We start from the raw sequence: 26,713 nt of genomic DNA on the forward strand, positions 1-26,713 counted from the left end.
CCCTTCTCTGTTTTCCTTAGAGTGGTCCCTCAGGTTCATCCTTCGAGGCGGACTTGGTACGTGGGACCTCGTACTCTCCCGATTCCATCGGTGTCTAACATGAGTCTACTGAATGAATGTTTTCTGGGGGAGAGCAGTCTCTATATATTGATCTTGACCATTCCTCTCTGGTAGAGTTGTCCTGGTATGGTCATGTTTAGTTACCGTCCCTTTCCCCTGTTCCCTGACTTGGCTTTGGGGGACACTGAAAAGACATTCCGGAACAGTGCAAGAACAGTCGTCAAGCAGGAGAATTCTGTTGTTCCACTGCCAAGTAAAACAGCTAGGCTAGACTTTGTGATTCCACATCTAGGATTGAGCACCCCTCAACCTCTGCTGCAGAAGTAGTTTCCTCTGAACCTTTCATGAGAGCTCCATTAGAAGTTGTGATGGCAGAAATTGGTTGAGAAGTCGTCTGTTCTGCGAGTCCTTAGGAGGTTATCAGAATCTTGAATAAACTTGGGGAAGCACCCCCTTCCAACAGTGTACAAGGCAAGGAAGACTTCTATTAACCGGTGCTTTCTGGAATCGGATAGTTTAGAGCTGGCCTGGTCTCATCAGGTGGAAGATATAATTCAGAAGATCAAGCAGTAGGTTTTTTCTCATCAGTACTCCTATAAAGTGGTGAGGTCATCTAAACTCATTTTACCAGTGCTCTCTAATCAGAGAATCTTTTGTGTTCACCCTTCCTTTGCCTCTACATCCCAACGTGGCATTCTTGACCTGGTCTTGAGTGAGAAACTGTCTTAGCAGTTGGCGGTGCTGTCAGCAGCTGAAATTCTTGAATTTGAAACGGCCTCTGTTAGCCTTGCAAGAGCTCATTTAGCAGTGTCCGAGAATCTTTCAGCCATAAAAGTCCAAAAGAAATACGAAGAACTCCTGCGATCAGGCAAACTGTATTCTTAAGAGAAGAGATGCGTTGTCAACAAGTTTGTGTGCCAGATGGCTTCCAGAGACTGATTGACATTACAGAACATCCCAATAACTCGGTGGCCAACCTTGTTCCTGCCTTCAGAGTTCGTGGTGGTGGTCGAGAAGTGGGAGAAAGCAAGCCAACCTATATTTAGGAGAACGGCCTTCTCTTAGCAGTCAAAACAGCCACATGCAAAACCAAGAGCTTGCTCTCCAAAATGGCAGGATCCTGAGTGATGACCTTTTCCAGAACAGGTAGTAGGTTGGCCAGGGCACCTGCCACCCGTTGAGATACTACCGCTAGAGAGTTATGGGGTCTTTTGACTGGCCAGACAGTACTACATTGGATCCTCCTCTCTGGTTACGGTTCATTTTCCCTTTGCCTACATACACACTGAATAGTCTGGCATATTCTTTACATATTCTCCTCTATCCTCATACACCTGACAACACAGATTAACAAACAATTCTTCATCACCCAAGGGGTTACTGCACTGTAATTGTTCAGTGCCACTTTCCTCTTGGTAAGGGTAGAAGAGACTCTTTAGCTATGGTAAGCAGCTCTTCTAGGAGAAGGACACTCCAAAATCAAACCACTGTTCTCTAGTCTTGGGTAGTGCCATAGCCTCTGTACCATGGCCTTTCACTGTCTTGGGTTAGAGTTCTCTTGCTTGAGGGTACACTCGAGCACACTCTCCTATCTTATTTCTCTTCCTCTTGTTTTGTTAAAGTTTTTATAGTTTATATAGGAGATATTTATTGTTGTTACTCTTCTTAGAATATTTTATTTTCCTTTTTTCCTTTCCGCACTGAGCTATTTTCCCTGTTGGAGCCCCTGGGCTTATAGCATACTGCTTTTCCAACTAGGGTTGTAGCTTAGTAAGTAATAATAATAATAATAATAATACTGGAAACAGGACTCAATGCATTCATCTCGGCATTAGGGACATCCCAACCGACGACATTGAGGAAGGAGAGGCTTGCCTTAGGGAAGGCAATCCCCTCATTTTTCTGCCTGTGGAGGAATTCCTGACACGTTCCCCTCCTATGACTTGAAATCCAATGATCCAGTCATTGAACTTGAAGGGATCTCCTTATGTAGACAATGTTCAAGCAATACTGGAGGAAAATGCCCATTAAGAAGTTTTGCTTGGATTTTTTCATTTTATAAGCACACTTCAAAATGGAGACACCCAGCACAGTCCTCCAGGAAATCAGAAATCACTTCCTGCTGTCCATAGACCTGAGGGATGCATACGTTTGGGTACCCATGCATTCAAAATCTAGAAAGTATCTAGGGTTTGTACTGGACAAGAAGAAATTCCAGTTTAAATTCCTCTGCTTCTGCATTACAAGTCTGTAATCATCGCTTCACTTGTTGAAGGCCATTGCCATTAAACTTCTGTGATACCTAGACAACTGGTTTTTACTGCCGGAATCAAAAGCTTCTTAATTTCTGTTCCATTCTCTGAATCCGAATCAACCATAATAAGTGGTTAGCCACAGATATAGATCGGTCCAATTGCAAGTATTTTCATCAGAAGGTAGAGTGCTTCACTTAAAACAGGTTGCAACAATTCTTCTCAACTGCAAAGCTCTACCAGCACGACAGTGGCAGAGGTTCTTGAGTTGTCTCTCCTCCACAACAAAGTTAATTCTGTTTGGTTGCGTGCACCTTCAATTAGTCATTTAGGTTTTAACTTCCCACTGCTTCCACCCCACAAGACCCAGTTGGAATTCCCTACTTCACGCCATAGCTCAATAGATATTAAACATATAGTCGATTGCTCTGTTTTTAATCTTCAGAGGAGGATGCATTTTCTCCAGTACAAACCTTCAGGAGATATAAGGGGGTGTGGGATATTGTACTATCCTAAACTTGAAAAAATTATAGAGCATTGGTGTTTATATCATTAGTTTTATTAATTGATTTTTTTAATCATTTTTTATTATGCATTTAGATGTTATTGTATATAAACTGTGTGATTGGTTATGAAAGTTAAAATTATATCAAATGTAAGAGTGTGGATATGATTGATCAATTTGCATTATGTAGTTCTAAATGGCCTTTGATGCTTCAGCTCTTGGCTTAAGGCCTAAATTTTATATTCAATTCAACACTTCACGCCAAAGCCTGTTGGCCAGACACACACGGGTAGGGCATGCTTTATTGGTTGCCATATCCTTGATGGTTCTTTGTCGGCCATACAAGCTTGTATGCAAGGGTATTATAACTATTAAAAGACCAAGGTTTGTATAGCTAGGAAAAATACAAATTATTTAGTGGTTTTCATTCTGATGTGAAATTGTCACTTCAGATTAGATTTGATTTCATTTTTTAAAGATATTTATGGAAGCAATAGTTTTGCTAGATTTTTGGTTTCAGCCATTGCTAAATATATCATGCTAAAAAGAAAGTTTTAATTTTGTAAATCTTCAGGTATTGTTTAGGTGGTGTTTGAACTTTACATTTATATTGTTTCTTTTAGATTAGAATTTTTCCCTTGTAACTTGTACTTTTTTCCTCTCTCCATTCATTGGAAAATAAATCTGATAAGTAAACAAAATAAAATTATTCAAGCTAATTTAAGGCAATCCTAATTATAAGAAATTCTTTTATCTTTTCATCTCATGCCCTTCTTTACTTATACCATCCAGAACGAGATAAAGGCAAAACAGTTGAGGTTGGCAGAGCGTATTTTGAGACTGAACAAAAACACTTCACCATTCTAGATGCCCCAGGTCACAAGAGTTTTGTGCCAAATATGATTGGTGGGGCTTGCCAAGCTGACTTGGCTGTTTTGGTAAGTAACATTAATATCTTTTCCAAGTCAATTCTTGTACAGATGGGCCTAAATATCCGCGGGTTCAATATTTGCAGATTCGTTCATTTACGATAAAAGGAACTATGATTAAATAAAAAATTACCTATTCATGGCTTTACGATAGATACTCTTGCTTGCTAACGTTTTCAGACCGACCACGCAAAGCAGAACAGCCCAACTTTATAGCTAATACTTTTAAACTATTCAGTGATAAACCCTTTGTATAGTACAGTAATGAAAACTATCAAAAGAAGTTCATACATACATTATGTTAAGTAATATTTCATATATGTAATATATAATCCATCCCCTCCACCTCCTACACCTATTGACGCAAAGGGCCTTAGTTAAGTTTTGTCAATCGTATCTATCTTGAGCTAAAATTCTCCGTTCATCATCGTATTAAAAGACTAAATATATAATGTGAATGAAAAATATAGATATACATTACAGTTAAAATCTCTCTCTCTCTCTCTCTCTCTCCTCTCTCTCTCTCTCTCTCTCTCTCTCTCTTTTTTATTTTTTTTTTTAGTTTAATTATGTATGCTTGAATAATTTTCTATTAGAAGGATTATTTTAATGAGGAAAAATAAGGAAATTAGAATATATCCTGAATTGTTGGTAACTTCCTTGGTTGTTAATGAAATAAGCTACTTTGATGCACCAGATTAAACAGGAAATTAATCTCCCCTCGTTTTTCCTTTGACTCTTAAATCACTCTCGGCTGATAACCCCCCCCCCCTCTCTCTCTCTCTCTCTCTCTCTCTCTCTCTCTCTCTCTCTCTTTTTTTATTTTTTTTTTAGTTTAATTATGTATGCTTGAATAATTTTCTATTAGAAGGATTATTTTAATGAGGAAAAATAAGGAAATTAGAATATATCCTGAATTGTTGGTAACTTCCTTGGTTGTTAATGAAATAAGCTACTTTGATGCACCAGATTAAACAGGAAATTAATCTCCCCTCGTTTTTCCTTTGACTCTTAAATCACTCTCGGCTGATAACCCCCCCCCCCTCTCTCTCTCTCTCTCTCTCTCTCTCTCTCTCTCTCTCTCTCTCTCTCTCTCTCTCTCTCTCTCTCTCTCTCTTTTTTTTTTTTTTTTTTTTTTTTCTTTTTTTTTTTTTTTTTTTTTTTTTTTTTTTTTTTTTTTTTTTTTTTTTTTTTTTTTTAACTGGAAATCATGATGGGACAATTTATGTACTTATCCTATGCTAAGATTTTATATTTTAGAAAAGAAGTAATGTATCCAGAAGCTTACACATAGAGGGAAAAAATTGTCTTATGAAACAAATTGATACTGTATCTGGTTTAAGGCCAACTGTTATCCTTTTAATGTTATTTATGTACTTTTATATATATAGAGAGAGTGAGTGTGTGTGGGGGGGGGGGGGCATGTTAGCAGAGTTAGTGAAGGGGGAAGAGAGAAAGTTCTTGAGGAAAGAGCGGCCATGTCGCCTGAAGCAGTGCCTAAAGCAAGATATTGAGCCAAGGGGCCTTCATTCATAATTATGATAATATAGTTGTGGGATACCCAAAAAAGAATATAGAGTTCATAATTGATCATGATTTGTTAACAATTTCTTTGTAAAAATACAAAGAAAAACTGTTAATGGCCGTATCTCAAAACTTTACTTCTTGACCTTCAAATTCCTTAATCTCCCTTCATTTAAAGCTATAATATTGAAATTTGGTATTAAGTTAGAATGATTTTACGTAACAAATAAACTTTTTTTTTTCTCACTTATATTTATTACTTTTTTCCCAATTTTTATGGTTTATTTTTCTACAAAACTTTAAAAAAATCATACTTCAAAAAGAAATTACTTTAGAAGAAAATAAGTTTTTTTTATTTTTTTGAAGGTCAGCATCATGTCTATACATGGCAATAATTCCAGATCTTAATATTAATCACTGAGGAATGTATGGGATTAAAAAGCCCTTACTTTCGGTGTAAATCGCACTGGCGTCACAAAACCGAAGGTCAGAGGCAAAAATCATATGCCGTTTGGAGAGGTCTCAATTCAACCTATTAAGTGATAGGAATGTCAAAGTCCTGTAAATGTTGATAATCCAATGTTGAGAGAAGCAATATGAGTATAGAGATAAAAAAATAATTAAAATAATTTTTTCCAATGCTTTCCATTATTGTTCCTGGTTGTATGTGGGCTTGTCAAAACCTCGGCATTATGCCTAAATCCATATTCCATTCCATTATAGTACTACTATGTAGTCCCAAATCTTGATTCTCATTTATTCATAACATATATATCTACCCAGCCACTTACTCTAGTATCTCTGTGGTAGACAAGGATTGAATTAAACTTTACGCTTGTATAACTCTGGTGGTATGCTAATTCTCTTATTGTAAGCTAGTTTTATATTTTTTGTATTCTTATTCTTTCCTACAAAGTTTATATTATGAAAATTCTACCTAATATATAATATCCAATATATAATACTGTATACAGTACTTATGTTAATCACATTGATTTATCCACGTTGATTAAGTACAAGATATGCATCAGATGTCATAAAAACTATTGCTCTTGATGTGGAGAAAATTGCAGAGATGGGACCAATGTGGTGGGACCAAATCCCCAATATCTTAAGGAAAAGAATGTGTACACTAGATATAAATAGACTTTTTGTTTATTTTCAGGTAATATCTGCAAGAAAAGGTGAATTTGAAACTGGATTTGAGAGAGGTGGTCAGACCAGAGAACACGCTATGTTGGCGAAGACTGCTGGCGTTAAACACCTTATTGTTTTGATAAATAAAATGGATGACTCAACAGTGCAGTGGTCAGAAGTTAGATATAATGAATGCAAGGATAAATTAGTACCATACTTAAAGAAGGTAGGATTTTATACAATTTATTTTTTATTTGTTTGAATAATAGTTTTATGTTATGTTCTTTTGAATGCTTTGATATCTTCTGAATTTATACATTTATTATGATTAATAAAGCTACTTGTATGGTGTCTAAATTACTGGGTTTTGGAAATAAAATGAAATAATAACAGGTATTTGCATTATTATTTAATTTACGGAGCAATTTTTAAAAATTATTCTATCTCCAATTTCAGGTTGGCTTCAATCCCAGTAAAGATATCATGTTTATGCCATGTTCAGGACTAACGGGAGCAAACCTTAGAGAGCCCATAGAAGACTCATTATGTCCATGGTTTAAGGGACCTGCATTTATTCCATACATTAATCAGTTACCACCTTTAAATAGAAATATTACTGGTCCTTTCATGATGCCAGTCGTAGATCGGTATAATGATAGAGGAACCATCGTTATTGGTAAAGTGGAAAGTGGAGGTTGCAAAAAGGGTGATAGCATCTTGGTAATGCCTAATAAGGTAAGGAAAGTAATGTTTGATATATCTAAAATGATGAAAAATATAAATGTTACAGTTTCATATTTTGATTTTTAATTCACTGTTAAATCTTCATATTTCTTTAGACATTTATCTGAAATTCTTTGTATCGTTACTCGGTGATTTGATAATGGGAATAAGAAGATTAGTCAGTAATACACCAAAAGAAAATAATTAGGTTTGCCAACACGCATTCCACCATACATATGACGTCGAAGGACATGTGATGTGAACTTGACGAAGAATGCTTTGCTAAGTATGTAAACTCATTTCTTTTTACTTGCAAGAAATGAACTAACTTACCAACCAAAAGTCTTTAATTTTTATAATGTAAAAGGAAATATGTTTCCAAGAAAATAATTGTCATTATTCTACTTTATTTAGATAAATATCGATCTATTATTAGAGATGAAATAAAACTAACATAGAGTCAAATTTACACTAAGTAGTACGTATGACAACCGATACAGGCATACAAAATAGTTTGTATCGTTACTTGATATTTTGATAATGGGAATACTACTACTAATCGTTAGCCTTTTGGAAGGAAATCACTCTATTGCCAGCAGCTTTCCGCCGGTAATATGACGTCACCAGACATATATGAACTTGACAGATATTAAAACTTCTTATTAATTTTTACTGAAAATTGATACTTTATATTAACAATAAAAGAGAATACTAACTTACCAAGATAAAGCAGTTCAATTCTATACAAGAAAATAGATTATTTCCAAGGAAAATTTTTCCTATTAGTGTACTATTTCAGACATACTTGTGACATCATCACAGTGAGAAAATCATTGTAAAGTCGAACAGTCATAAGTCAGATTATGTCGTAAGTCATCGACTACCTGTATATGGAAAGTAATAAAAAAAAAATTTAGAACAAAAATATTTTAACAGTAATGTTAAAACATCTTTCATATGTAAACTGTAAAAAGAGACATGTCAACCTGTTCAACATAAAAACATTTGCTTTTGAAGTAGCTTTATGAATTTCAGGTAAGTCTTAATTTATTTTTAAGAAGAAATTGTCTTTTGTTTACCAGCTAGTAACTTTGCCCAAGCTTTTGGACAATAATGGAGATTTATTTATATGATGTGAAACATGGTCAGCGCTGTATTTCATTCGTCTTAGCCAGAGGATTAAAAGATACTTCAATATGTTTAGTTTGACTGCCAGGAACCGATTTAGTCTTTTTTATGGACATGCAGTAATTAATGTCACAAGTAGCTCTTGTTTGTAGAGAAATTTTGATAGAAAGTAGTAGGATAACTACTGACATTTTTGTCTTGACATTAATCAGCCACTATTAGGTAGTTTGTGTAGTAAAGGTTTATGTTTTGATATAGCTATGCAAAGTAGTAGAATATAGGAATTAAGACTAAACTAAATGGATTGGAAACCAAATTTTCAGAATGAAGGCTCATGATAATTCAAGTATATTTTCATAGAAGTTTGGGTAAATGATTGTCTGCCATAATATCTTATGATTCAGATTATTTCACCTATTGGTTAAAAAGCTGAAGTTTGTATGTCAAGTTGATTGTATTAAGGTTCAATAAAGTGACCTTGTTTGTATTTTCCCATGTATTGTTTGCTAACGTTCATTGCCAGAGTTTTTTTATTTAATAACTTGCCATCCAAGTTTTAGGTTTTTGACATTCCACCTTTCAAGAAATGAAAATGTAATTGAACCTTTGAATGATAAAAGAGTTGGAATTGTTCTTCTAAGGCTATATTTTTGCCTTTCAGACTCCTGTCACAGTTGACACGTTGTGGAGGAATGATGATGAAACAAACGCTGTTAGATGTGGAGAAAATGTTAAAGTCAAGCTCCGTGGCGTTGAAGAAGCAGATGTAGCTCCTGGGTTTGTTATCTGTGATCCAAACAACCCTTGTAAAACTGGACGAATATTTGATGCTCAGGTATGATTTTAATATAGTTAACTGTTACCAAATGAAAATTAACCACCTATAACACAATAAAAGAAGCACATTAGATCACAATTCAAATCTTCTCACCTGTTAGATATCTTTAAATTTAAATAGAGGACCCAGATACCCCATTTCTGTAGTGGGAATTTAATGGTGCTTTTTTGTGCAATTGCATTTCATGTTAGCATTTCTACATCATATTTTCAATTTTTCCGGGATTTGCTGGTCTTCATAGTAGGGTTTGTTTTGCCACTGTTATATTCATCACGGACAAACTACCACTCTTTTCCTTACATATCCAGAGCACTCAAATCTAAAGGGTCTTAGCAACTTTCTGTACATGGACATACACACCTTTCATACTAGCTATTGCTACTATTTTTATTTGTATCCCTTAGGATTAAGGATAAAATGGAGGATGCAATCTTAGAAGTGCAGTGTAACTTTGAAAGAGGTGTGGTCTTTATGGATGTTTATAGTTAGGCAGGTATGCGAGAATCATTTGGTAAAGGGTAAAGAGGTAAATTTTGTATTCATGGATGTGGAGAAAACTTATGATAACCTGACAGGGATGTGATGTGGAATGTAATGACATTACAGTATATGGAATAGATGAAAGGCTGTTGCAATTAGTGGAGAGTTTATACATGGGTAGTGAATCATGCGTTGTATAGAGAATGAAGTAGAGGAGTGGTTTCCAGTGAGAGTGGGCCTCAGACAGGAATGTGTGATGCTGCCAGGGTGGTTTGTTTGTTGGTGGAGCTGTAAGAGAGGTGAATGCTGGAGTGCTTGGTGGAGGATTGTAGCAGGGTGAATCAGTTGTTGTTTGTTGGTAGTATTGCATTGGTTGCAGACTTTAAGGAGAAGGTGTATTAATTAGTGTCATACTTTTGAGGGTTGTGAAAGCAAAAGAAGTTGCGAGATAATTTTGGGAAGAGTAAAGTTATGAGATGCACTAAAAATGAAGGTGGTGCTAGATTGAGTGGAGAGTTACTTGAGGAGGAAGATCAGTTTGAGTACTTGGTTTCTGTTGTTGCCTTTAATGGTGGAGTGGAAGTAGATGTACATCAGAGAGCGAATAAACTATGTAAAGTGTTGGAGGCAGTTAAGGGTAATATGTTATTTCACCCTATTTATTACAACTTTTATCTATTAGCTATAGATAGAATTGACAAAGTCTTAAAGGAACTTACCATTATGTAGTATACCTGGGAGGGTATATGTTAAGGTTTCAACATATCAGGGTATAGTAGGATTGGTAGGGATCAGCAGTGAGGATTAATAGTGAATATATTGTGGGGCTCTAGTTCTTTCTTACTAACAGTTAAAGTTATTGAAAGAAGGAAGAAGTTGGTATATTTAAGATTAAGCTGATGATCAAGTCTATTTGAGGCAAAATTGGGTTGGTGATATTATATGGTATGGAAAATTACTTGATGAACACTAGTTTCTGCCAAGCAATAGAAATCGAGAGACAAGTTGCTTGCTTAGAGCAGTATAAGGGTATGAGACAGGAGTGCACAGTAGGTGCTAAATTGTGTAATGAGAAAAGGGGTCCTTTGAATGTCTTTAAATTACTGATATTTGCAGATGATACAGTATTAACTTAGGGTTGTGAAGAGAAACTGCAAAAATAGTAAGCATATTTACAAGAGGAAGAAGTGAATCTGTAAAAGAGTAAGGTTTACGAGGGTAAAGTGTAAAGCTTTTGAGGAAACTGCTTCACTTTGTGAATTGTAGAATAAATGTGTAGAGAACTATTATTTTTTTAAGGGTAAAAATAGGGTTTTTGGAATAACTGCTAAAACTAGCGAATGTGTTTACAAGAGAGGGATAGTGATGAATTTGTAGACAAGTTGGTTTTATGAGTTAAGAGTTGTTGGGTAACTGTTGAAACGATTTGAATGTTTGTTATGAGGATGCTGTTGATAAATGTGTACAGAGTATTGTTTTTTATGGTAAATACTAACGGCTTTCGGGTAATAGCTGAAAATAGTGAATCTGTGCATAAAAGAGAGTGGGAGATTATGTGTAGAAGAATGCTTTTGAGGGTACAGGTTAATGGTTTCGGAGGGTATAGAGTACTATTTTTGAGGTTAAGAAGTAAAGATATTGAGGGTAACTTCTGTAACTAGTGCATGTGTTTGAAAGGGAAAGGTGCATGTGTTGACAAGTAAGATTTTGAGGGTAACTGCAGGAACTTGTGAATGTGTTTATATGAGAGAGGTGGAAGTTATTGTCTATTAGAGTATGATTTTTTAGGGTAAAGTTTATGGAAGTCAAAGATGGAAAGTTGAAAGGTTTGCTGTTCTGGTTAGTCCTTAATGACAGTGAAGTTAGAATGATGAATGTAAAATAAGATCATATGTGGCTGTTGCTGATGAAAGGTTTGCTTCGTACATGTTATGTAAGCAAAAGTTTAAAGGATAAAAAATGTGTCACTACAAAGGAATTGTTAAAAAATTATAATGGAAAGGACGGATCACGTTAGAGAGAGAGAGAGAGAGAGAAAGAGTGAGTGAGTGTGCGCAGTTAAAGAAATAAATGTGGTGGTTACTATTCTAATTTTTCCTCTTCAGTCACCTCTTGTTGTATACTGTACCAGGACAATGCATAAATAAATGTTGAAGTGCTGTGAGCTTACCTTTAACCCTCAGCTTATTTCCATGTGCTATTTGTTTATGGTAAAGTCACGTGTATTTAGATTCAATACTGTATAGACACAACATTGAAATTTATACATTTTTATATTATAATCCAGATATATTTGGGTACGTTACGTTGCTGGGCTTTAGCCAAAACTATATATCATCATGATCACATTAATCTAAAATATTTCATTCCATTCCAGGTTGTTATATTAGAACACAAGTCCATTATTTGTGCGGGTTATTCGGCAGTCTGTCACATGCATACTGTCGCAGAAGAAGTTACGGTGAAGCTACTTATTTGTACTGTAGATAAGAAGACTGGTGAAAAATCGAAGGTTCGGCCGCGGTTTGTTAAACAAGATCAGGTGAGTGTGCTCACTTGAATGTTGTTCAAGCAATGTTAAAGTGTTTTTATTCTCTTTTTTTTGGGGTAGGAGGCATTGTACTAATATCGGTGCTGGTACCTCTACCAACTCCAGACAAAAAAAAAAAAAAAAAAAAATTGACTCTTATCCCCATTCCCTTCTGATGGATAGGTGTCCCGAACCTCTGCAGCTGGGTACTGGTGTCAGTGTATCTTTCAGTACACTGTAAGCATTACTTGGAAGTCCCTGCTGAAATGTGGCCCCCATGCTTGCTTGCACTGTTTTCTAGCCTTCAGTTATCCCTCTGTTTTAGATTACTTCTCCCATATTGCTATCGAACCTCTTAAGTTTATTTCACATTACAATCATTGATTTCATTTCCTGTTGCATAGGAGTGCTGAATAGCTTCCCAGGTCCAAACAGCGGGTTCTGTTGCCTAAATCCCTTCTTGTATTGCCAACTATCAGGAAGAAACTGTACTAACGCTTGATATCATGGCTTTACCAAAATAGTTATATATTTGTCGTTGCTCTACTTGCAAATATTCTGGCTTATCTAGTTCGACCTAATTTGTTAAATTAGATTTGTGAATTTTTTTTTTCTATGGACCTCTCCTTATGTTCTTGTTGCTTGTTCTCCAGGATCTTGGTTTGATTAACACTTGCCAATAAAATCATAAAATTCTTTCCCTTCAATAGATACATGTCCTTAACAAATGATTGAAACTTTCTGACAGTAAAAAGTCCAGAACTATTGTGCCAGGTACTCTATCCCCTTCAGTCTCTCAGTTGTATCGATAGTGATTGGATATACTCCAGGTTGTTTGCTTACTGCTCATTAGAATATCTTCTAATTTTTTGTGTGGTAATTAGTGCATGAAGTGTGCATGGTAATCATTTCTGGGAAGTCAGGGTTTGCTTTCTCTTGGTGTATTGTGTAGGTGATAATCCTATCCCCTAATTAAAGTAGTGCCTCCTGGTAACCCCTAATTACACTAGTTCTTCCTGCTAACCCCATAATACTGCAATCCTATATTATAGGACGGAAGACAGAATTGGTTGGCTGGATCCTAATATTAGGTTCATTCGCTAAAGTAAGCGCTCCTAAACAATTTCATATTACTCGTGTGGATGGCATTGCATATCGTATGATTCCCTTGGTTTCTGATGGGATGAACTCGATCGTTTTCATTGTTTTAGATGAGAGTGTTCTCCGTTTTCTTGCATGCTCGAACACTAGGTCGTCATAGGTTAACTCAAACTGGGGTAAATGTAGGTGCTTGTACATCTACGTCCAAAAAGAGTCCTGCCTGGCAAATTAAGTTCCTGTTTAGTACTTAAGCCTACTTTGAGACATAGATGTTCAGATTTGTATGACACTCATCACTTGCATGATCTTGTATTAGATTTTGATTTGATTGCCAGTCTTCACCCCATCAGTGTACCTCATTCAGGTATTGCACGTTGGTTGACTAAAGAGATAGTTTTAGGTAATTAATTATTCGATCATTTCTTGGATCACTTTCCTTTGCAGATTCTGTAATAGGTGTTATTTATAGTCTCACAGAAAAGAAATGTGCAGGACATTGTGATATAGATGTAATTTTGTATAATTTGACTTGCTTAGTTAGCGGTCAGAAGGAACTGTTCAAGCGTTATCAGCCTGTGTGTCGTGATTAAGGGATCGTACGTGTACCACCATGCTATGGTAGGGATAGTATTGAAGGCACAAAAACAGAAATTAATTGATTTTAACTTTTGGGACCTGTGTTAGATAGGTTGATATTTAAGAGAACAGATCATACCTGTATGGTAGAGCCAATATTGGAGTACAAAAACAAATTCTTTACATGTATTGGGACCCGTGGTAGATGGGGTTACAGTTGTGCTCAACGCTTTTGGGTTGAATATTTCAATCTCAGACTTGCCAACAAGGAGGCCCTTTTGTTTGAGAGAAAGCACAGCAAAATTTAATCATAGTAGAATTTCTGGAAGGATTGCAAAACAGCCTCAAATATCTTATCAGAGAACGCATGACTGTCCTTCCCTGCGAATTCAAGTTGGGGGTAGACTCGCACCTCTTTCCCATTTGGGAAAATTTTGAGCCCGACCTGTGGGTGTTGGTGGTGGTTAAAGAATCCATATCAGTTATCTCACCAATGTAGCAAAACCTCATGTTACAACTAGAAATTGTGGAACTTATAGAGTAGGAAGTCACAAACTTCCCTGGGGTTTTACAACAGGTTATTCCTAGTCTCCAAAACCTCAGGAGTTGGAGACCAGTATCAGATGTTTCAACCCCAAAGTTCACAATGCTCACAAACACCCTTAACAGTTCGGGGAGTGATCATTTGATGTTATTTTTGGCTTGGAAAGTAGACGTATGCTACAGGATTGGTAGGGTCTAGATTTTCTCCTCCAGTGTCAGTGATTCAATCTGCAACGAACAATTTGGGTATCAACAAAGGGGGGGGGGGTGTGACCTTATTGGACTTCTAATGGCCCCAGAAGGAGTGGTTTCTAGATTTGTGACTTCTGGTGTCAGAAATACCAAGGTGGCACATGTCTACGGTGTCTGCGCTGCTCTATACCACTCTCCTGTCTCCTACTCATAGGGTAAATCGCCTAATGCTTCATCGGCCTCGGAAGGAGTAAGAGCTAGAGACACATCGGCCTTCGAGAAATCCGACCCTTCTAACTGTAACCCTTTCTTTTTTGGGTTGTTGCCCTAACTGCATACTCAGTCTAGTAGGCAGATACGCTGTGAGGAAGGATACCACTGAGGTGTGTGTGACATCTCTTGTGGTATATCGTCGACCCAACGACACCTGATTCTTACACAGTGCGAGTGAAAGCAGAGAATCTTTACTTACTCTACATCCAAGGTATTAGCGCTCATTCGCTGACCCCCTCCTTTACCCCTTTGACATAGCAGTGATAACGCTGAGAGCAAGCGCCCCCCCCCCCTTTTTCCCTCCCCTCCCCTCCCCTCCCCTCCTAGTGAATGAACTCTTCAAGAGGTAACATTGTTCTCAGCACTTTTGAGTCTGCTTCCATGGCCTGCCTCCAAGCAAACTTCTGAGTTAACCACTGGTCAGGTACAGGCAAATAATTTGTCATTATCCGAGATTTGGGAAATCTTGAGAATAGGAAGAAGTATAAGGACTCGCTCCCGTCAAGTGCCAAAGCTGGGAACACCTTGGCTTACCACTGGGTCAACTGGGTCCTGAAGGTAACTGGTGCCATTGCCTCCTACTTTGCTAGGTAGGCAGGGCAAGAGGAGGTATTGTTACTAAGCAGTTATCTTTAAAGGCCCTGGGCCTTCAAAAACAAATATGACCAGAACACTGAAGTCTGCGCTTCAGAAGACTCCTCGAACATCCAGGGCCAGTTCTGCATCTTCAGTCCTGTTCTCAAGAAAGGCGTATATAATGCTAGTCACTCTCATTCCCAACCTGACCAATCTGGGAACAGTCCCCTCCTCCAAGAACGGCATGTATTATGCTCATCACTCTCGTCCCCAACCTGACCAGTCTAGGAAAGGGACACTGAATTACGCATTTCCCTCCTTTAGCTACTGTGCGGGGTTAGGTAACGGGTAGCGCCCCTCTCCACTTGCACACCAATGACCTGTAAGGGTATCAGCTTGGGGAAGGAATCTCTTTATAGCTAGTGTTGGCATTCACTCGGTCTTATTTTGTGTATACCAGAAAATTATTTCCCAAAATGTTTTGAATCGAGTGTTTTTTTTTTTTTTCTAATGTGATTTATTTCATCTCCCCAAATTTAAAAAAATAAATGTATTTTGTATGGAAATTTTCAAATCACTATAGTCTGTTGCCTATTATCTCCAAATTCCTCAACTGCAAGCATGCTAGAACCTAATGCCCATGGATGAGGAACTCTTACTGTAGTCTCTTGACTTTATTATTGAATAGTTTGCTTGTGTAATTTTTAATTCAATCTAATGTAACTAATTTTTTTCAGTTCCCATGTCTCCTGAATTTAGAGAACAGATATGCAAGTAAAATATTCTCCCTTTTCTAATATGTATCATATCAGTGCAACCTATATCTCAATAATTTTGCTAAAAAGCATTTGGTTCATTTCTTTTTAGATTGCGATCATGAGATTTGAAACATCGGGAGTTATTTGTATGGAGGCATTTAAAGATCATCCACAACTCGGCCGATTTACTTTAAGAGATGAAGGTAAGGGACCTTTGATTTTGTAATCTATTCATACAGTATTAATAATTTGTTTATACAATTTATATACAGATGCGTGCTTGTAATCCCGAAGGTAATGGTAACTATAGATATGTACATTTTTTAGTAATAAATTGTTTTATGGCATGTAACTGGATATGGTATACATTGTATAGGATAAACAAGATTTTAAAGGTTAAGAAATATTAATAATTACAGGAAACTAAACCAAGGTTATAAGTTTTTTTTGGGGGGCTTATTGCTGTTAGTGCATCTCTGTGTATTGAAAGTTTATGGTCTTGGTAGCCATTTTGGTCCTATCTGCACACTTTTCAACCTTCTACTGTAGCCTACCTCCGTTACCGATTCCTTTCTTCAATCTTGCTGTCCAGCCTTTTTAAATGTTCCTTGATACTACAACTGAAGGGTACTACCCTCTTTTGCACATGGCCACTGAAAAGTCTCTGAATCTCTGGCATGAGTCTTGTAATCCTCAGTAGAAGTTATGAGGAGTCTTTTTTAGCAGTTTGAGACCAAAGTTATATTTGTTTCCACTATACAAACCTTCATCCTTTGAGAAAAATAACAGTGGAGCTTGAATACCCCATCTGAAAATTAGAAGAGGTGTCAACAACTGACCAGTAGTTACTGGGCCAGTGGCAGGGGAGCACCATAAGAGGTGTCAACAATCAACAGGTAGTTACTGGGCCAGTGGCAGGGGTGCATCATACGAGGTGTCAACAACAGACAGGTAGTTACTGGGCCAGCCACCTTATAAGGTGTCAACAACTGACAGGTAGTTACTGGGCCAGTGGAAGGAGAACATCTTAGATGTGTCAACAATCGACAGGTAGTTACTGGGCCAGTGGCAGGGGAGCATCTTACGAGGTTTCAACAACAGCCAGGTAGTTACTGGGCCAGTGGAAGGAGAACATCTTAGATGTGTCAACAATCGACAGGTAGTTACTGGGCCAGTGACAAGGGAGCACCTTGAGAGGCGTCAACAACAGCCAGGTAGTTACTGGGCCAGTGGTAGGGGAGCGCTTAAGAGGTGTCAACAACTGACAGGTAGTTAATGGGCCAGTGGCAGGGGAGCACCTTATAGGTGTTGTCAACAGACAGGTAGTTACTGGGCCAGTGGCAGGGGAGTACCTTAAGAGGTATCAACAACTGATAGGTAGTTACCGGGCCAGTGGCAGGGCAGTACCTTAAGAGTGTCAACAACTGACAGTTTGTTACTGGGCCATTAGCAGGGGAGCACCTCCCCCACCCCACTACCACTGAAAAACCACATTGAGGACAGACATTTATGTTGGCTATGAACAATGGCAGGTATTAACTTGAATAATAAATTCTTTGTTTCCAGCTTATTAGTGACCTTTTGTGTGTGTCCTAAATAGTGTCTGGGAGTGCTGCCTAAGACATGTGGCACGGTCAAGTGCAAGGGCCATGGATCCTCCTCGTGGTCATCCTTGAGGTCGAAGAAATCCAACTGCCTTCTTCTAGCCATGGTACTCTTCCCTCTGACTCTTCTTCTCAGAGGGAGCCTTCATTTCAAAGAGAAGGATGATGGCTCACAAGTTTTGTGACCCTCCTTGGTGGTTGGCAGGTTCACCGTCTAAGGAGTGGTTGAAACAGTTCCTTGTCTCCACTTACCAACTGCGAGTATCCCCTATGTCAAAGAGCTCGGGAGCCTGTTGTCTGCATTCCACCTTAAGAGGGAGAGTCTTCTCCAGATGTAATGTTCAAGAAACGAGTGTCTGAACTCTCCCCACTGACAAAGGAGTTACTGTTCGGAGTATGCTCAAAAACAACCTGTGCCAGATATTTCTCTAAGGAGGAGGGTTATAGACGTATCTCGCATAGGCGGTCCATTTCTACTGGACCAAACAGACAACTTGCCAGCGCACGCTTCTTCCTCTCGCGCTTCTTCAGGTGCCCCAACCAGGTACTACCATTCAGACATGCCTCGACCAGAAGATTCTTCTGCGCTCACCTCACCCAAATGGGATTTACCTTTAAGCGCCTTATCCAGATTTTCTTTATCTAGACTTCCTTCTCCAGCGCACATCTTCCAGACGCAAGTTGTCATCGCATGCTTATACTAAGCCTAGTTGTGCCTCATTTGAATGCAATTCACATGATAGCATTCACCCCAAGCAATCGTCTCCTGAACGTGTCTCGCGTAGACACCTCCCCTAGAGCCATTACACCATCTAGCGCTTCTCATTAGCGTTTGTCCTTGGGGTGGGTTTGTTGGTGATTCCTTCTGAAGACACTTCATCCTGTCTTCAAACACACTTGATCCAGAAAGACTTCTAGTGCGGCATCTGCTCCAGTGGCAAATGTGGTTCCACCCGAGTGTAACCAGAAGTTTTTACCTAGACATATTGCACTGATCAAACTCGACGACAGCACAACTGGAAGCAGCTGCGGATTACCCATCCTGGAGGGGATTGTCATAGGATACACAGTGACTCCTAACTCTCTTGGGAAATTACCATAGTGGATAATTATAGACTCTTGCTTTGGAATATTAGATTTTGATTTGCTCTCCTAACACTGAGACAAAGGGAGGAGGAGCTGGACTAATGTGTAGCTGTGCAGGATGTTAACATAAAGACAGGAGATACCCCTTGAGCCAACTTACACCCTTTGCTGCCGGTTCCCATCGGAGGGAATCCAAAGATAATAAAACGAAGCCAAAGAGGAGCATAGCTCCTCCATCAGATCCCAGACATCCTATGTCCTCCCAGATTGCTCAACCCATAGGAAATGCAAGCAGAGGACACTGCTTGCATCCCTTCCATTCCAGTCCTCTCTTAGAGCGGGCAAGAGAGATTTAGACAGCAATGATAACCTCTCTCTGGGCCGGGTATGGTCTCGGGGAGAGGAGATTTCAACTTTGATGTGGATTTTAAGAAATCTGATGATATCTCTGAATCCGACAGCCTTTGCTAAGATTCTGTGGTCAATGTTGACTGCACGGGTAGATTCCCAGGTTCTGCAAGGATGGATTCTTTGAAGGCAGCAAAATCCTTCTGTTAAATTCCACCAGCATTCACTTGTCAGCAGAAATGCTACAGGATACATGTTGCTTTTGCTTTTTCATTTTTTATAGAGCCTGTAGTAGTGATGGCCCGTGAAATGTTGTCAAGGTGATACAGTTCCTTAGGCCACCATACAAACCGTTGGTCCAAGCCTCAGACAGATATGACAGAGATCTCCCCCTTTAAAATATTTTCTTGCTTGCTCAGGCTTCAGCAAAGCAGATCATTGAACTTATGGTTTCTTGTTTGACATTGCCCATTTAAGGGGTTGGAGGTAGATTGGGTTCAACTTCGTCCCTGAGTTTGATGCTAAAACCCAGAATCAGTCCATTCCTGATACTCATCTACTAAGAATACAATTTTTTCCTGGGTAAGAGAGGTTATTGTCCTGACCCTTTCACCTCTCTCGCCGTTTTCTACAGGAGGGACCTAAGTCAGAGCCTGTTAAGTCAGAAGTGTTGGCACGTCTCTAGCTTTTGAAAAGAATTATTTGAGACTCAAGTATTAAAGGTGGAATCGTGGAAAAGCCAAATGACATGCACTGTCCATTATCTGTGGGATGTAACCCACAGATCTCTTATAACACTTTTTTAGGGCCTGTTGTAGCTGCACTTCAGGTGGTAATTAACATCAGATCATGGACAAAGGTTACGAGTTAGTGTGGGATGAAAGTAAAGAAAGAACAACTAGGCTTTTCCTTTTCTTTCAATCTAACCTCGGGTCTATTCTTTACATATTCCCCTCTGTCCTCGTACACCGGACAACATAGGTTACCAAACAAATCTTCTTCACTCAAGGGGTTACTGCACTAATTGTTCAGTGCCCACTTTCCTCTTGGTAAGGGTAGAAGAGAGACTTTAGCTATGGTAAGCAGCTCTTTAAGAAGGACACTCCAAAATTAAACCATTGTTCTCTAGTCTTGGGTAGTGCCGTAGCCTCTGTACCATGGTCTTTCACTGTCTTGGGTTTAGAGTTTTCTTGCTAGAGGGTACACTCGAGCACACTATTCTATCTGGTTTTGTTAAAGTTTTTATAGTTTATATAGTAGATGTTTATTTTAATGTTGTTACTCTTCTTAAAATATTCAATTTTCCTTTTTTTCTTATTCACTGGGCTATTTTCCCTGTTGGAGCCTCTGGGGTTATAGCATCCTGCTTTTCCAACTTGAGTTGTATCTTAGCTAGTAATAATAATAATGGGGTACAGCGTAAATTTCCAGCTGGACTTTATATTCAGGGGCCAGTAAGCCCCTAGAAAGTTCCAGTTACAATCAGAGTTGTTTGTCCCCTAGAAAGTTCCAGTTACAATCAGTGTGGTTTGTCGGTAGGTGGAGTGGCAGCGGTTGCTTCTTCACTACTGACTGGTCAGTAGTTGAGACCTTATTTTAATTTTTAACTGCCATATACCAGCTTTGCTGTTACCATTCTCCTGTGTAAAGGAATCGGGTCTGTAAAGTTAGAAAAAATACAAATACTACAAAATTTGCTTTTTCTATTTAAGAGGCATACCTTAGTTGCTACCATGTTCCATATACAGTGACCCCTTGCTACTTAGCGGTTCAACTCGCAAATTCACGACTCCGCGGACTTTTTAATATACATTTGTGATAGTTATATTTCAGATTTTTGGGAAAATGCTAGGAAAAAATTGCGACACATGAACACAAAATTTCTCAAAAGTGTAAAAATAATAATAAATGGTTACTAGGAAATACTAAGTGTGAAAAAGCAATGATAAAAAACCTTGTATTTGAACTTGAAACTCATATTACAAAAAAAAAAAAAAAAAAATTAATTATCCAGGATTCTATGTCCATATACTACTGTTATTTAGCCCATGTTATATGGTACTGTAAACTTACTTACCATTTTCATATTGCATAACAGTAATGACTGTTATTAACCCCTTCAGTTCAAGGCACCGGGCCCCGCTCAGTAGCTGTATATAAGCATTGTATCTCTTGGCTATATTTTTTTAAACTTGTAATTGCATATTAATTTGTATATTCTCATTTTTATTTTGTTACTGGTAAGTGATTACAGTATGTAAGAATTCTACGATAGATAGCCTTCAAAATATATAAAAAGAACTAGTCAAAAAAATTTCACTTAATAAAGAAATATATATTTTCTTTGACATAAAATGTCTACAATAACAATAATGTGTAATTACAAGGCATACGGTAAACAACCTTGTCCACTGACGAGAGAAAATCGGCCATAGATATCTGTTTTATATAATTTTCTCTTAAGTAATGGTAAAGTACTTATTCTGTGTAAAAAAAAAAAGAATAAAAAACTTACTCGAAGTGATTTTCTGTATTAATTCCACGATACATAGCCGTCGAAGATATAAAGCTTCTCGTCAGTAATAATGGACTTTGTTATACAGAAATATAATGAAAACTTCCATTTCTTTCCTTTGACACAAGAATTATTCTATAATTTATAATTATAAGTTACCATAAAGCACTGCAATTTTGTGTAAAATATTTATATATTTATTGAGGTGACTTCTGTTATTCCATGATAATTCCACGATAAATAGCCGTTGAAAGATATAAAATTACTTGAGAGTAATAATGGACTTTTATGTTATACAGAAATATAATGAAATTATCCATTTGTTTCCTTGGACACAAGAAGTATTCTATAATTTATAAGGTATATATAATAAACAAAAAACTGATGACGAAAGATACGTATATGTCCTCTCACTTAGAATGCCGACGCAAAACTGAGCAATATACAGACATCAGGTTGGCCCTATAACACGTTGGTAGTGCAGTTTCGTGTTGAAAATGTTGTTTTTCAATGCATCCATTAAATAATGCACGCATGATGATTACAGGGTATGTAGTGGAAGATGAAATATCATTGGAAGGAGAAAGGATTAATGGGGTAGAATCATTTAAGTATTTAGGAACAGTGATCTCCAATATGGGTCTTTAGAGTTAGAGTTTAGTGAAAGATTGAAAAAAGCAAATTAGACAATGGCTAGGTCAAGTAAAATTTGGAAATCAAATCGCCTAAAATTTCATATAAAAATCAGACTATATCAGTTTAGTGAGATCGGTGTTACTGTATGCACATGAGTCATGGTATTTCGGTTGGTGGTAGGGTTGAGATATAAGGATTCCTAACATATATAGCTGGGGGTGTCAGGGGCGGGTGAGAAATGCCTCGGGTAGGGAATGTCGCCATTGGCTAGAGTGGTGTGATTCAATATGGCAACATAAAGACTGAAATAACATGAAAACAGACTAAAATACTGTAGCTCTTACACTCGGAAATATAGGTAAAGAATCCCAAAGACTTCGGTGGTTGGTAGTAGAAAGTAAGAAGAGGGGCTGATATCAGGGAAAGGAGATTTTTTAGTGAATTTCTTGTGTGAACTGTGTGATACACGACTGCGTCCTAGAATCTTTTGTCGGATGTTAGAGTAATTTTAACCTCTATGGTTTATATGGAAACTTGTAATGGTGATTGTAATAATGATGATAATGATGGATCCTTATGTCTCCGAATCACCAGGTATGTTTTGACGTATCCCGACATCATAGTAGTGAACAGGTTAATAGGGTAAAGGGTGGGTTGTTACCAGTTCAGGGAGGGTTTATAAAAGTCCAAACACATTAAATAATTGAATATGTTGTTAGTACTTCACGGAAATTCAAGTATTGTGGCCATTTTTGGAACCTGTCTACCGCGATAAACGATGGGTCACTGTATGAGAAAAGGTTAAAGATAATATTCTTGAATACTTTTTAAGGATGTTGGTGGTTGAACTAATTTTGTTTAGAATTTTGTTAATCCTATATTTGATAATCATAGTTTTACTGTTGAAGTATAAAATTTGAAAACTGGAAAGCTAATGTATTTGTAAAGTTATTGCTGGCATGTAAATGTATTGACATGCTAGTTTCAGAGTGACTGTAAATTAAATATTTTGCTAATGAGTAAAGCTTTTAAGAATTTTAGGGTCTTTTTGGACAGTTTAATAAGGACTTTTACTTCCATTTGAGATGTACATTTTGAACACCTGTATGCATTTCATTAATTTGATGTCTTATATTTCAGGAAAGACCATTGCTATTGGCAAAGTTTTAAAGGTGGTGGAATAAATATAGCACCGGCGAGCCTTCACTGGAAAACTGCACATGAGGATTTATGCGATAGTCTCTTGGAGAAATGGGAGTTTCTCCATAAGCTCCTTGTACATAATATAGAGCCAATGAAGATAGAAGAATCACATTACCGAAGACTCGCATGATGTGTGTCCATCTCTACCAATCATCTGATATATATATATATATGTGTGGATATATACATATATATAAAAAAATCAAAGTGTGGTTATCCTGCCAGAATCTCCACCTCACTTTTTTTTTTCCCTCAACCTGCCAAGCTCAACCCTAAGCAAAGACAAATCCTCTCTTGTGTGTGTGTGTGTGTTACTCCTACGCCCACAACATGACAGGTTAAGAGAGAAGAAAAAAATTACTGGTGGATGGCAATCGCTGGATTGTCCTTTCTTTCAGATATCTCTTATGCAAAGAGGTTTCCTACAATAGCTTATATATGTTTTTTTATGCATATTACAAAGTGATAAAACTTTATACAGTATATTTATGGGTAGGACTATGTTAAGCTATGAATAGGAGGTGTTGGAAGATCAGTGTATCAAGAGTTATTAGTGTGCATTTGGAGCAGGCACACGAAGATTTCAGTTGCACCTTACCTCAGGAAGTGTGCTGCCCCCTCCTCCCAGTCACACTGTTATAGCATAACACATTTAAGCTCCAACATCTTAACGAAGATATGATGGCCTTGCTTTAGAAAAGAAAATGAAAAATAACAGGTTATTTCCAATTTGTATAGAAACTTAATTTGAAAATTTTACATCCGTGAATTTCTTTGCCGGTCACTGCTTTATGCTGTTATGGAATTGCAGGTCACTGCTATTAAATCTCTCTCATCACCCTTTTTCCCCCCTTTTAATACAGAAATTAATATAACTTATCTCAAGAGGACAAAAATTTAATTTAAAGGCAGTGGAAATTCCTTCATATGTGATAACATAGCACTTACACTTTGTGTGAACCTTTCCTTTCCTCTCCTGTGCGTATTGTTGCACGTTTTAGTGTTAACATGCAGTGGCTTAATTTAATTACAGGTTCTCCTATTTGGAGTTCTCAGTGTCCTTTAATTCATGCTGCTGCCCAATTGGTGAAGGGCCGATTGCAGTCCTGCTTGTTCAGGGGAGGAATGGTTTGGTCTGCTGTAGTATATGCAGTTTGAGCCCAGTGCTACTGCTGTCTCGTGGGCTCCAGAACTCCATAGCCTTTTGTATAATTGAAATTATTTCCCTCTTTTATTTTTAATAACCTTCTATCCTCTGGAGTGGGACTAGAGAAAAGTACTGGTGCTATGGAGTGGACTGGGTGCCTTGCTCTTTTCTGCATCTATCGTGGCTTGTTAAATTCTGCTAAAGTTGTTTTCTGTCTTTTGTTGAATTTGACCTAGCATAGTTCATTCTGTAAAGAATGGAATTGTTCAATATTGTATTTTTTTGTTTATGCAGTTTAATAGGCTTATTAAGGAAAAATTATTAGGTTAATGTGAACAATTTTTTGTATTCCAAGAGCTGTCCGTAGCCCTTGTATAAAGTTATTTATATATTGTGGTTTAAATTTTTTTTCAATAACCTAAAGACTATTTTCATGGTTATTCCTGTCTCGATGCATTTTTGAATATACAGGAAGTGGAGGGTGTGTTTTTGTGATCCTATCTCTGGCTCTAATGTTTTTGAGTGTGTAACATTAGCACCTACCAACATGGCTTCAGAAATTGTTAAGGAGTTGACCTTCAGTTCTAAAATTATAAGTGAAAAATTCATCGTACTTGAATACAATGAATTTTTCAGTCATCGGATGAAATTTTACATAAATCTTTGGAACATGTGGCTAGAGGAATCAAATCCCAGTGCATTGATATTTCTTTCCAGAAACTTTAATGTAAATATAATTTAAATGTATTTTGTTTCACATACTTCTGCTTGTATTTTGAAGATTCTGTGGTGGATAATTTAAGAATTTTTAATGGACTAATAAATTTTATTTATCGATATATAGAATGTTAATTTAGACACTCAAAAGTACATTTAATTGTATATCACTCAGATTTGGACTATATTTACACAGGTTAGGTAAGTTTATGAAATATTTTTAACTGCATCACATTTATTTCTTCTGTATTAGAGCTTCTTGTAGGTTAGGCATGTAATTACAGTAGTACTGTACATTCGTGTTAAGAGTTTAATCCATTCCCAGAGAATTTTTCCATATGAAATAAACTAGATTCTCTTGATATGTTCCACACATACAGTACACTAATTTTGAATGATTTTGTAGTGGAACAGTAAAAATAATAACTAATAACAGAAATTAATACAAATTGATGACACTACAAAAAAATTTAACACTTACTTTACCTTTGAGGTGAGTCATATCTGGTATAAGGAAGATAAAAGGGAGGAGAGTTACTGCTTGGAGGGAGAAGTGATAACTATTTGGCGTTCAATTGAACAGCATTTACTGCGTTGCTTAGTTTATGCTTTTTTACACCTACATTACTGCTTTGTCTTTTCTTTAATGGACGTGTGACCACACACTGTATTAAATGACTTGCCCTGACAAAAGTTTGGGGGCTTTCCTAAATCCATAACATCTCGTCCCGAGTCATAATCAAGGCATTATTCCCCACCAATACCATTGATTTTACAATAATAGTTTTGTTTATTTTTGTAACCGTACCACCTCTCCTCACTCCAGATAAACATGAATCGGTGTTAAAATCATACGGTATTGCCCTCGATTCATAAGTAACACAACCTGTTCTGCATCATCTAATGCTTTGATATCTTCCTTGTTCTGAATTGTAACTTTACCAACTGTGGATGTTGCAGTGCAAATGTGCAGTTTTTGCAGGTAGGCTTCATGCTTTTTTTCTTCCTACAGTCTTTTATAACTACATTAGGGATGTTGTCACATTACTTTTAACTTTACAGCACACCCAAAAATTTCAGAGTGATCAATGGTGATCACAACATGCAGTCACAACTGTACAATAAACAGTTTTAGAAACACATGTGAAAGATTATTCTTCTACTAGTACTGTCAGGAAATTCAAAGCGTTAGGGTCTGAGCAAGAAGAGGTGGTTGCCACCTATGAAGACAAATCAAGTAAAAGCCTCATAACACAATGGGTGGCATATGCAGGGAAATTTTTGCTATTAAACTAATTTGAATTTGTATACTCATTAATCAATTTGCTTGTA

At 37.3% G+C, this 26,713-nt stretch overlaps 1 protein-coding gene across 3 annotated transcripts in view; it reads left to right on the top strand.

Annotated features, from left to right (window-relative positions):
* eRF3 (eukaryotic translation release factor 3) overlaps positions 1-25,143 on the top strand; it is a 49,445-nt gene extending 24,302 nt beyond the window's left edge. For all 3 annotated transcript variants that reach the window (XM_068364744.1, XM_068364746.1, XM_068364745.1), the window contains exons 4-10: positions 3,610-3,755; positions 6,436-6,633; positions 6,864-7,142; positions 8,920-9,093; positions 11,954-12,118; positions 16,235-16,328; positions 23,455-25,143. In XM_068364744.1, coding sequence (XP_068220845.1) covers positions 3,610-3,755; positions 6,436-6,633; positions 6,864-7,142; positions 8,920-9,093; positions 11,954-12,118; positions 16,235-16,328; positions 23,455-23,498 — 1,100 coding nt within the window. In that variant the 3' untranslated portion in view covers positions 23,499-25,143. The remainder of the gene's footprint in view (positions 1-3,609; positions 3,756-6,435; positions 6,634-6,863; positions 7,143-8,919; positions 9,094-11,953; positions 12,119-16,234; positions 16,329-23,454) is intronic.
* The last annotated feature ends 1,570 nt before the right edge of the window (positions 25,144-26,713 follow it).

The sequence above is a fragment of the Palaemon carinicauda genome, chromosome 41, assembly GCF_036898095.1.
Source record: "Palaemon carinicauda isolate YSFRI2023 chromosome 41, ASM3689809v2, whole genome shotgun sequence".
Taxonomy (NCBI): domain Eukaryota; kingdom Metazoa; phylum Arthropoda; class Malacostraca; order Decapoda; family Palaemonidae; genus Palaemon; species Palaemon carinicauda.